Genomic DNA, 12,762 nt, shown 5'->3' with positions numbered 1-12,762 from the left:
ATTTTTAAAATAATTACTATTATGGGAATATTTTTAATATTAAAAAATAAGGAAATATCCCTTTGTCTTTTGAGAATGAAAACAGAAAAGTGTGTTAGGGTACGTGTTTCTGTGATTCCTTTTGTGAATAATTCTTGCCTATAAAATTGTAGCAAAAATACTTAAATATATGAGGACAGTTCTTGCCAAATAAGTACTTGAGAAATTTGTAAATTCATTTTCTTTGTTGACATTGCCCATTTTCATTCAGCCCATTCATTAACCAGCTGTCATAAATTATTGTAATGTTTGCTGTATGGTTTTTTATATTCAAATTATATGTGTAAATAATTTTAATTTTCTAAATATCAGTCAAATTGCTCTTATAATGAAAAACAGGAACTCTTTGTATATATTTTAAAATATGTCATTTAAATTATGTTTTATTTGTACTCCCTTTTTTTTTCCTGCCACTGGTCTTTATTGCTTATGTTTACGTACTTCAAAAATCTTTGTTTTTAGGAATCTAATTAGCTCAATTTTTTTTTTTTTTTTGAGACTGCAAATATATTCAATTTTTCATTACAGGAGATGTTGAAGAAGTGTCATCTTTGTATGGAGTCAATAGTACAAGCCAAAGATAGACAGGCTGCTGAAGCAAACAAAAATGCCAGCATTTTGTTAGAGGAGTTAGACTTGGAAAAGGTAATGACAATCTTTAAATATGAAAACTACTCACTTTTTTTTTTCTGGTTTTTCTTCCCTTAATTTGTAATTTATTCTTTTGTGATTTTGTTTTATGCTGTAATTGTGTACATGGTTTTCTCCCTAAGTTTATCTCAAATAGAGAAAACAGTTATCATTATCATTAAAAGCATTTTCATTCAAATTTTTAAAAACTTGATTGCAAGAATCAAGGTGATCTGGAAGTCAGGAAACTTAGCTTCTAATTCTGGGTTTTAATTTTATCTGAACTAATGATCTCTTGATTCCCAATCATATCTATAGTTCTTTGATCCTTGACCTTATTTTATTTTTTATTTATCAAAAGTACCACATAAAATATAAAGGTGTAATCACTTAGTGGAATACAACCATTTGTTATATTTAGTGAATATGTTTTTTTTAAATGAGTAACTTCTTTTGTACTTTTTCAGGCAGACTAGAGCATCTGTTCCTATAAAGAATAAAATTCTCCAAAACAGCATATAGTTTGTACAACCTTATAACTCCTTTTTCTTCATTCCCTTTTCTGCCAACTTTCCCCCACTAACTCTGTGATCCAAAACTTATTGAAATAGTAATCATTAGCCGGAAAAGAATTAGTTTGACATTTAATATTAAGGAATACATAATCTGCTGTATCTTGTTTTTTAATGGTAAGATAAAAAATACTATAAAGTTTAACAAGTTTTTAAATTTATAAAGGATATGTGGTGGGGCCGGGGATGTGGCTCAAGCGGTAGCGCGCTCACCTGGTATGTGTGCGGCCCGGGTTCGATCCTCAGCACCACATACAAACAAAGATGTTGTGTCCGCCAAGAAGTAAAAAATAAATATTGAAATTCTCTCTCTTAAAAAATAAATAAATAAATAAAAATGTGATCTGATACTATCCATAAAAAAAAAGGATATGTGGTAAATATTATACATATGCCCTTTTGAGTAAAATCCATTCTTTTACTATATTTGCTAATTTTATTGAGCTATTTTATCCTACAGAAATAAAATATGTATTATTCTAAATATTTCATTCAAATAAGAAAATATATTCTTCTGGAAAAAAAATTACATTGGAGGGTCTTCATTTTTAAAACTTTGTTGTTTAGCTGGACCCAGTGGCATAAACCTATATAATGCCAGCTACTCAGGAGGGTGAAGCAGAAGGAATGCAAGTTTGAGGCCAGTCTCAGTAACTTGTGAGACCCTGTCTCAAAATAAAACCCACTAAGGATGTAGCTTGATGGTAGGTGATAAAGCACTCCTGATTTCATTCTCTAGTAAAAAACACACACAGATACATACACACACTCAACTGGTTTAGATTCTGATCAAAGTATATTTACTTTTTGAGCTACTTTAAAAGAGTGAGTGCATTGAAAGATGTTGTAATGAACATCATAACTGTTACTTGACCTATTTCCTTTCTTCTTCCCTTCCTTCTTTCCTCCCTTTCCCCCTTCTCCCCTTCCTCCCTTCTTTTCTCCTCTTTCCTTCCTTTCTTTGTTTTCCCTCCCTTCCTCCCTCCCCTCTTTTCCGTCTTTCCTTTCCTTCCTTTCTCTCTCCCCTTCCCTCCCTCCCTCCCTCCCTCCCTCCCTCCCTCCCTCCCTTCCTTCCTTCCTTCCTTGTTGGGCATCAAACCCAAGACCATGCTCATGTTAGGCAAGCCCTGTACCACTGAGCTACATCCCCAGTAAGCTATTTTCATATTCACTTTTATCAAGCCAAGTTAGGAACCAGTCTATTTATTACTTTATTCTTCTCAGTAAAAACATTACTCTCTTAGTACAGATGGAGAAATTTAGTCAGTTAGAGGTAGTTAAGCAATGTGCCTAAAGTACACTAGGATTTTAACTGAATTTTTAAAATGTAAATTTTCTGATTCTCTGCACTCCCTTAATTGAATGTAATCTACCTCTTAGATTTTTCTTCCAAAATTATTTTAATATTCTTTTCCCCCATTATTCTTCTATTTGAAAATGTCTGAATCTGTGAATAATGGTTCTATCCAGAAAGTATCCTTTTTGTAGCTGAGACATAGATTATCTGATATTGAATGCAATCTTTCATTGTTTTCATGCCTTTGATATTTATATATTTTATTTTCATGCCTTTGATGTTTATACATTTTATTTTTATACATTTAATGTTTATACATTTATTTTCATAGCTTTGGATTACCAAGTCAGGAAGCAGCATAGGAAATATCATATTAAAGATGTCTGTTTTCAGCCACTGTAATTAAACATTTTTCACCTTTATTATAGTAGCATGCTCAGTTTAAATTGTGTAATATACAAAGATAAATACATGACATCATTGTAATCTATCTAAAGTTGAAGATCTCTTATGGTAACTAAAGTATGCACCACTATACTTACCTAATATAGGGCCTTTTTAAGACCCTAAATGATTTTCTCACCCACACTATTTCTTACTCCTCTTTGCCCTTATTTCTTTTTATTGCTCCTCTTCTTGATTACTTAACTGCATCCATACTGACCACATAGTGACCATCATTTTTTGGGAGGGGGGTACTAAATTTCTTAATATGGGTCAGTACCAGAATATTTTCCTACAGCTGTCAGCAATACATGAATGTGATTTTTGCATTGTTGTCATTATTTCTCAGTCTTGATATTTATGATTTTAGGAGTTCTTGATTTAAGGAAAATCGAAATGCTTCTTTCAAATGTCACCGTATATTCTTCTCTAATGTTAACACTCTGAGAGGATTAAAAAATTCTTAATCATAAATTAATTAGATATAAAGCAGTTCTTCCCCATACACTCTATATACTTGTCAGTTTTGATAGGTGATGGTGAGATATTCCTACCTTAATGTGAAGCCTCTTCTTTTCTGAACTGCAGCCCGTATTTCTATGTGAAATATTCTTAGTCCCTGGGACCTTAGGATTATGCTCACTATTTTATAAATGATGATATATGTCTGTGAAAATGCTTTTTTGCCTTTTTGGTTCTGCTAATTTATGATTTAGAAACATTGGAGTTGGTCTTGACTGGTCTGAGTTGAGTTTACTCATGGATAATTTACTTAATGCATAAAAATGTTTCTTTAGCTAGGCACAGTGGTATACACCTGTAATTCCAGAGACTTGGAGACTAAGGCAGGAGAATTGCAAGTTTGAGGCCAACCTCAGCAACTTTGTGAGACCCTGCCCCAAAATAAAAAATAAAAAGGATTGGAGATGGATGTATTTGCAGACTCAATGATTAGGTCTTAGTGATAGCTTAGTGATATAAAGCACCCATAATTTTAATGCTCAATAATCCCCCCCCCCCAAAAAAAAAAAAGAAAACAGTTTATTTGATCAGTATTTGTAATTTGAAATTTTTGGTTTTTAAAACTGTTGCTGAGAACACTGCTTAAGTATACTTAATAGATTCCCTTATACTTACTCAATAAATATTTATTTATTGAACATTTGGTATGTGGAAGATTTCCTTCTCTGAAGTACTTCCATCTGTTTCAGATTCCAAGTCCTCTTAAAATTAATTGCTTGCTTTCTTAGTACATTAACATCTAAGTTATGTTCTTGGCTGTTAGAATCCCTAGCAGATATTTTTAATTTGCATTTTAATATTGCTCTTACTCCTTCTAATTCATTACTTACTTTTTTCCCCTTTCCATTTTTTATTTTGTAAATTTTCATAAACTTTTAAGGAGTTACATACCTAACATATATATTAAATGAACCCATCCCACAATCTCAGTTTTACACATTCCATTCTTATCATCACCTCCTATCTTTTCAGCTTTACTCTCTAGAATTCTGCCTCCAACACTCTGCCTACCAGTAAATGGTAGAATTCATTTGTACTTTATTATCCTTATACTGTCCTTTACCCCTTTTTCCTTGTGTTTAACTTCTACCCAGTAACTAAATGTATCTAGAAAAAACACTCGGCCTTGACAGCTTTTACTCTGCATGTGTAGCAGTGAACCTTTTCCTGATGATCAGTAGTCATATGGTTGGCCCCCTGTATTTGTGGGTTCTGGATCTGAGGATTCAACCAATTGTGGTGAGAAATACCTGGAAATTGCTTCTGGGTTGTATTGTGCATACATTTTTCTTATTATTTCCTCTAAAAATATAGCGAAAAGAAAAAGGGGGCAAAAAAGAATAAAATAAATAAAAATACAGTAAAACACCTGTTCAAATTGATTTACATTGTATTATGTTAGATACAAATATTTTGTCATTTTATAGAAAGAACTTGAACATCTAAGATTTTGGTATCTGGAGGGTTGAGAAACTGCAAGAACCAGTCCCACACATAAAACAGGGGATGACTGCTATATTTTCCTAGCCATTCAGTGTTAACCAAGTAATTAGAATTCTATATCCCCTTGATTTAATTTAGTCTCTACTTACCTGGGTAAATTTTTCTCCTTTATCCTCAGACTTCATCACCTCCTTTGCCTTTAATAAATGACTTTGTATCATACATTAGTCAAAAAATCAAAGCATCAGAAGAAAACTTCAGAAGACTTTCCTCTTTCTATCCACCCATTAATATTTATGCTTTCTACTATATATACTTCCTACCAGTGATTTGATAAACTTGATAACCAGCCCCTCTATTTGTTTACTAGATTCGATCTGGTTTCTCCTACTCAACAACATTGTTGTAGCAGTTCTCTTTTCTTTCTTCTGTATTATTTTCTCCCTTTCCTGGATCATACCCATCAGCATACAAGCTTATTTCTCCTTTTTTTTCTTTGAAGTACTGGGATTGAACCTAGGGTCTCATGCGTACTAGACAAGCTGTCTACTACAGAGCTACATCTCCACCCTATTTTATTTCTATTTTAAGACAGGGTCTTACCAAGTTGCACTCACCAGTCTTGAACTTAAAATCCTCCCTTTTCAGTCTCCCAGTTACAGGCGTGAAACATCACACCCAGCTTATTTCTCAAGTCTTAAAAAATCCTTCTTTTGACTCTCATATTTTGCCTCACCTTTAAGCTACAGACCTATTTCTCTGTCTCCCCTTGTACGTACATTCTCCTAAAGAGTCACCTATTTTGGCTATCTCCAATTATTTCTTTCTCTTGAATCTAGTTCTGCCAGGTTCTCACTCCTACAACTCCACAAAAATTGTGTTAATGGTTTCCATTGGATTGCATGTTGCAAAATTCAATAGTTACTTCTCCATCCTTATCTTACTGATGCTAATAAATTTGATATACTCTCTTCTCTGGGCTTCTGTGCCATTTCTTACTCTTGGCTTTTCACCTATCTGTATGGATATTCTTTCTGTATGTCTTCTACTGATTCCTCTTGTCACCTACCTTTTAATTGAAAAGATTCTTAGTTCATTATGTCCTTATCATCTTTATTCATTCCTTGTCTTTTTCTACTTCCTAACTTTAAATATATAATAGCTGATTTCATATTTTTATCTTCAGCCCAGACCTCTTCTTTAAACTCCAGTGTCATATCTAGCTAGCTACTTATTATGTCCATTTTGGTACTTAATTTAACATCTGAAATTTATATGTCCAAATATGAACTCCAGATCTTTGTCTACCAGAAACCTATAACTATCTTCTAATTGCACAGACCAAAAATCTTTGCGTCATCTTTGATTCCTCTGCCTCCTCTGTTTTGATTGAAAATCTTGTGGCTTGTGCCTAAAACTGTATACAAAACTCTTTAACCAGTTTTTACCACTTCTTCCCCTAGTCCAAATCATTAATATATAGTCTCTTACCTGTATTCTTTCAGTAGTCACATCTTAACTGCCAAATTGTATTACTTCTTTTCACTTTGTATTCACACTGACCTCTTTGCGGTGTTTGCCCGTGTTAACCACACCTTCCTTCTCTCACCTGATTATGCCTTCTATAAATCTCATTTGCTCTCTTAAATACTGGATACTTGCTCCCTCAACACACTCATTCTCTATCGGTACATAAATACACATATATAAAGTTGTAATTTTTTCTCTCTAGTGATCTCATTTATTAGTTTCACCTACCACCTGCATACATAATGCCTCTTAAATCTGCATCTTTCAATCCACACTTCTCTATTTCTGCTTGGTTTAAGGAAGTTCTGGGTTCCTTTGTAATCATAGCTTGGGATCTTCTCCAAGATAGTCTTCTTTAGACCTCTGAATTTTTGTCCCACTCATTGGTGAGCACAAAGGGTAAGATATACCAGATTATCAGAACATGAGCCTTAACATTAAAAAAAATTAGAAATCGAAGAGTAAATACCTCAAACTTTTAAAATATGATAAAACTCTAAAATACGATAATCTAGGCTGGAGTTATTGTGACCAGAGGACCAGCCCCCTCAGACTGAACTGTTTAATCCCTAAGGTACTTGTATACCTAAGATCCAGCCACAAATTCATATTGTGACTTACTCAGAGCCTACCACTTTCACCTACATCTGGACCAGTTGATTTTAGATCGAATCCTATTTTCTCATTTAAACTCTTCTCTATATCCTGGGGTGTTGTTAAGGCAGGAGAAGCCCTGAGCCCATAAATTTGAGATCAGCCTGGACAACAAGGCAAGACTTTATTAAAAAATCTGCTTGGATGCAGCAGCACACACCTACAATCCTGATAACTCAGGAGGCTTAGGCAAAGAGAATCTTGTAGTTTCAAGGCCAGCCTTGTGGGGATTTAGCTCATGGATAAAGTGCCCTGAGTTCAATCCAAAGTACCAGAAACAAAAAATAAAGGTGAGATTGTGTCTCATTCTTGATTTGATCTTACCATTTTAAAAATATGGTCTCTAGAGTAGTTTGAATATTACTTACATCAAACAATGAATTGAACTAGTTGACTTTGAATTTTAGGTATCTCTGTACCCTTGTGATAAAGCAGTATTCTGAGACAACTTTTTTTCAGAGTAAATTTCTGTGTTGTATTTCTGTTTTATTGATCCTTTAACAGTTAAGGGAAGAAAGTCGAAGGCTGGCTTTAGCGGCCAAAAGAGAAAAGAGAAAAGAAAAGAGAAGAAAGAAAAAGGAAGAACAAAGAAGAAAACTAGAAGAAATTGAAGCCAAAAATAAAGAAAACTTTGAACTCCAAGCTGCTCAAGAAAAAGAAAAACTTAAAGTTGAAGGTATTTTCTCTATGAAAATTTAATTGGGTTTTGGTTTTGTTTGATAGTATTGAGGATTGAGGATTAAACCCAAGAGTGTTGTACCACTGAACTATTTCTCTAGCCTGTGTTATTTTTTACATTGAGACAGAGTCTCGCTAAGTTCTAGAGACTGGCCTAGAACTGGTAAACCTCCTGCCTTAGCCTCCAGAGTAGCTGGGATTACAGGCACCTCAACTTGCTTTTTTCATTTATTGACTTCCTCCCCAGTTTGGTTTTGGTTCTGGTTTTGGTTTTGGTTTTACTGTGTTGCTCACACTTGTCTTTAATTCCTAGACTCAAGTCATCTGCCTGCTCAGCCTCTAGGAGGGTTAGTAGTTAAGACTACAGTTGTGCACCACTACACCCAGCTACCTAATTTTTAAATTATGATCAATTTCAAACCTACACACAGGTTGAAATACTTAAATCAAACAATGAATTGAACTAATTGTCTTTGAATTTTAGGTATCTCTGGTCCCTTGTGATAAAGCAGTATTCAATGACATAAAATGAACACCTAGAAACCCTCCACCTGAGTTTACAGAATTGTTAACATTTTACCTTATTTGCTTTATCCTTTCATCTGTAAATATGTACATGTATTTGATCTAATTGGAACTAAACTGAAGACAAATGGCATTTCACTGGAAAATATTTTAGTGCACATCTTTAAAATGATATTCACTTATAATTATGAAATATTATTTATAATTCCTAAAAAATCCCATAATATTATCTACAATCCAGATCATATTCAGATTTCTTCAAACAAGAAGATTGTTTTTAACTACATTTTAGTTGAAACATTATTCAGATTTCTTCAAACAAGAAGATTGTTTTTAACTACATTTTAGTTGAAAGATTATTTGAGATAGAATAATTGTGGGAATGAACATTTGGCACTAAATCAATCAAATGTTTTGCATGCTGTGTGCATGTGCGCGTGCCTTTACCCTTCCTCCATCCTTTTATTTTAAAAATGTTCAGACTATAGAGAATTTTAAGGATTAGTATGATGGTCAGGCACAATAGCACATGTTTGCCTGTAATCCCAGCAACTTGGCAGGCTGAGGCAAGGAGGATCATTGCAAATTCAAGGCCAGCCAGGGCAACTTAGTGAGGACTGTGACTCAAAATTAAAAAAAAAAAAAAAAAGGACTGGGGATGTAACTTAGTGGTAAAGTGCCCTTGGATTCAATTCCCAATACCAAAAAAGGAAAGAAAGGGGGAAAAAAGTATTAGTATGATCAACACACCTGTATTTTACCCGAATTCTTAAAACATTTTGGCACATGTTTTATCTTTTTTTTCTTTTTGAGCAGTATGCATGTCAGCTGTACATATTATATGAAATCATCCTTAAATACTTGATATTTCCCATAGAAAGAACATTTATAGCCATAATAACATTATTATACCTAAGAAGTTTAATAGGTATGTGATATGTACACATGGTACACATTCATGTTTCCCAAATAATCCCCAAAGCAAAAGTAACCCTCATAACTACCTGTTAACAGTTTTTCCTCCGCTATATGGAGGATTGAACCCAGGGATGCTGTCTACCATTGAACTACATCTCAATCCTTTTTTTAATTTATGTATTTTGAGACAATATCTCACTGTTACTGAAGCTGTCCTCAAACTTGTCATCCTTCTCCCTTAGCCTCCTAAGTTGCTGAACCAAAAAGTTGTACAACTATGCCCAACTTTTTGTTTTTGTTTTCTGGGGGGACAGAATTATACTAAAGTGTCCAGGATGGCCTTGAATTTGGTGATCTGTCTGCCTCAGACTCTTGAGCTGCTGGCATTATAGGCATGTGCTCCACCACATCTGTCACTACCTTTTATGCTTTGTGTAGTTATTAGGGGCATAGATCAATCATATCTACCTCATTACCAGCACATTCTTGAATAATGTCCAATAGTAATGAAATAACTCCTGGGTTTTTACTCTTTGTTTTTAAAGTGCTTAAGGCTAAATAGAACTTGCTAATTCACTATTTCTGCTTTCACAGAAGAGCCTGAAGTCTTGACCGAGCCTCCAAGTGCCACAACCACTACAACCATAGGTATATCTGCAACCTGGACAACTTTAGCAGGTTCCCATGGTAAAAGAAATAATACCATAACTACAACCAGTTCAAAGAGAAAAAACAGGAAAAATAAAATTACTCCAGAAAATGTTCAAATTATATTTGATGATCCACTACCAATTTCATACAGTCAACCAGAAAAGGTGAATGGAGAGTCCAAGAGCAGCAGTACGAGTGAGAGTGGAGACAGTGATAACATGAGAATTTCTAGCTGCAGTGATGAAAGTAGTAATAGCAACAGTAGCCGGAAGAGTGACAATCATTCACCAGCTGTGGTCACCACCACTGTGTCCAGCAAGAAGCAGCCATCTGTACTTGTTACGTTTCCAAAGGAAGAAAGAAAATCTGTTTCTGGCAAGACTTCAATAAAGTTAGTTCCATTTTTAATTTTTATTTTTTATAACACTTTACTGCTGAATGTGTTGGTAGAAAAAGTGAATTCACAACTTGTTAACTAAGAATTTTTCCTTGTGCACATTTTCAATTGAAAACAAAGCTGGTTTTTAGACTTTGTAATAATAGGATCAGATCATTTTTACTATGAAATATCTTTTTTTGTTGTTAAACTTAGCCCATGTATTAATTGTGTTTTTACAGGGATTATTGTAACTCAGTTCTGGTAAATTTGTCCCCTATATATCTTCTTAAAATTGGCTCTACATATTGTATGTTAAAACATTAAAAAGCAGTGAAAAAGGGTTCTGTTTGTTTACCTTATTTAATCTAAAAATAAATAAAAGGTAGTAGTCTACTACTAAACTACATTTAAAAATTCTATATCTGTATTTAAAATACTTTCCCTCCTTCTGTTAAAGATTGTCAGAGACTATTAATGAAGGGACCAGTAATTCTCTGTCTACTTGCACAAAATCTGGTCCATCTCCTCTTTCCTCTCCAAATGGGAAGTTAACAGTAGCAAGTCCTAAACGTGGGCAAAAGAGAGAAGAAGGATGGAAAGAAGTTGTAAGAAGGTGAGTTATTCTTTTTTTTCTCATTCGTTTAATTTGCTGTGAATTACAACGAAGTGTTATTTATAGTTAAATTCTTCCTACTATTCCCAAAGTTGCAAACACACTCATGGTGCGAGAAGACAACCTTGCCATCTTTCAGATTAAAATTTAAAAACTTAAAAAGGTGGTTTTTTTTTTTGGCCTTTTTTGCACTTTAATACTTAAAAAATTGAGGAAGGCCAGGTGTGATGGCACATGTATATAATCCCAGGACTTGGGATTATACCCTCTATTCTGAAGTAACTGAAGTGTCAGTATCAGTGTTCTCTATACAAAAGGAAGACTTTTAGTTCAGTGTTTCTATGTATATACCTGTGTATACTAAGAAATATTTAACTGACTAGGAAATAATGATCACTGGCTGATTTCATGCTCTTTAGGGAAATAAAAAGAATTATCAAGAAACTTAGTCAAATGTATATATAGCAGATTATATCTTTTTAAAAATATGACAACTTAATAGGCTATAAATAATTTATTTGTTCATTGAAACATAATTGACTATTTCCCTTGGTTGAGAATTATACTGTGTCTCTTGGAAGCACTTTTTAATTGATTTGTCAGGAATTTATATCCACCTTTATAGAACCTATTTAAAATTAAAATGTAAAGTCAGCAAGTATTAAATGGATATTGCTTTTCTTAAAAAAAAAAAAAATAGATTTCTTTTTCCTAACATTACTGAAGATTCTTTTCCAGTTTCTGTGCTTATGGATATTGTTTTAATGCATCTAGGAGAATACAGAGACACACAGAAGTAATGTCATTCCTTTTAGTCATAAAAGTGTGAAAGAAAGAATGAGTAAAAGACTAAAAGGAACCCACAAGAGGCCTTTCTTGACTCTTGAGATTAGATGCCCAGACTCATAAGTCTCTATGATGCCTTATAAGGACACTCATGATGTGGTATTGGGTTTTTCTTATTTGGGGTCTGTGCAGTCAGTATATGTGGACAGGAATCCTAGCCTGTCATATTCACTATTGGTGTTTGCGTTAGCACAATGCATGTCTACATAGTTATGTGAGAGTCAAGAAAGCCAAAAGTCTTTGATAACAAGATGGGAAGCTTAGGTAAAGCTGTCTGTCATTGCTAGTTGCCTTTTAATATATTCATCTGGAGTAAGAGTAGATATAAAAGACTTATTTAAGGGTAATCTATTTTCTGCAGAAAAACATTTTATTAATATTCTTTCCCTTTATTTTAATTACAGACACTGATATTAATGATTTATCTTAATTTATTTGCTTTTGCAATTTGTAAACAGGTCAAAGAAAGTATCTGTTCCATCAACTGTAATATCCAGAGTGATTGGAAGAGGAGGCTGTAATATCAACGCTATTCGGGAGTTCACTGGTGCACATATAGATATTGATAAACAGAAAGACAAGACAGGAGATCGAATAATAACTATAAGGCAAAATTTATCTCTTATGTTTTCTTTCTTTCTTTCTGTTTTATCATACTGTAGCTTAATGAAATATAACCATTTAAGTTTTTATTGGAACTTTGTGTTTAATAGTACACTTATCTTAAATAACTCAGAATATGTCTGTGTCTGAATAGCTTTAAAATAAAAAAACAATATTCTAAGAAACAATAGGATGTATTAAGCTATATTAGATTACTTTAAAGTAAATCCAAGTTCCTTTGAAAGAGTTTCATGTTTTATGATGGCTGTTACAAATTTGCTTGTGGGAGGCAGATGTACTTTTGCAGTGTATCATAGGGCCAATAGTTGTAATGTACTTATAAAATAAGGAGGTAGTTAACCATCTCTGTTTTTTACTCATCCTTCTTTCTTCTTGTTTTCCCTCTGCTGGAATAGTT

The 12,762-nt window shown here is 33.5% G+C and overlaps 1 protein-coding gene across 7 annotated transcripts in view; it reads left to right on the top strand.

Moving 5' to 3' along the window:
- The window catches only part of Ankrd17 (ankyrin repeat domain 17), a 148,238-nt gene that overhangs the window by 119,231 nt on the left and 16,245 nt on the right, over window positions 1-12,762 (top strand). For all 7 annotated transcript variants that reach the window (XM_046428665.2, XM_046428666.2, XM_046428669.2 and 4 more), the window contains 5 exons: window positions 568-684; window positions 7,636-7,807; window positions 9,847-10,294; window positions 10,740-10,895; window positions 12,200-12,349. In XM_046428665.2, coding sequence (XP_046284621.1) covers window positions 568-684; window positions 7,636-7,807; window positions 9,847-10,294; window positions 10,740-10,895; window positions 12,200-12,349 — 1,043 coding nt within the window. The remainder of the gene's footprint in view (window positions 1-567; window positions 685-7,635; window positions 7,808-9,846; window positions 10,295-10,739; window positions 10,896-12,199; window positions 12,350-12,762) is intronic.

This window comes from Marmota monax, unplaced genomic scaffold (genome assembly GCF_021218885.2).
Source record: "Marmota monax isolate L192 unplaced genomic scaffold, Marmota_monax_Labrador192_F-V1.1 WCK01_AAM20220418_F8-fsc00132, whole genome shotgun sequence".
Taxonomy (NCBI): Eukaryota; Metazoa; Chordata; class Mammalia; order Rodentia; family Sciuridae; genus Marmota; species Marmota monax.
This window is presented reverse-complemented; position numbering and strand designations above follow the sequence as displayed.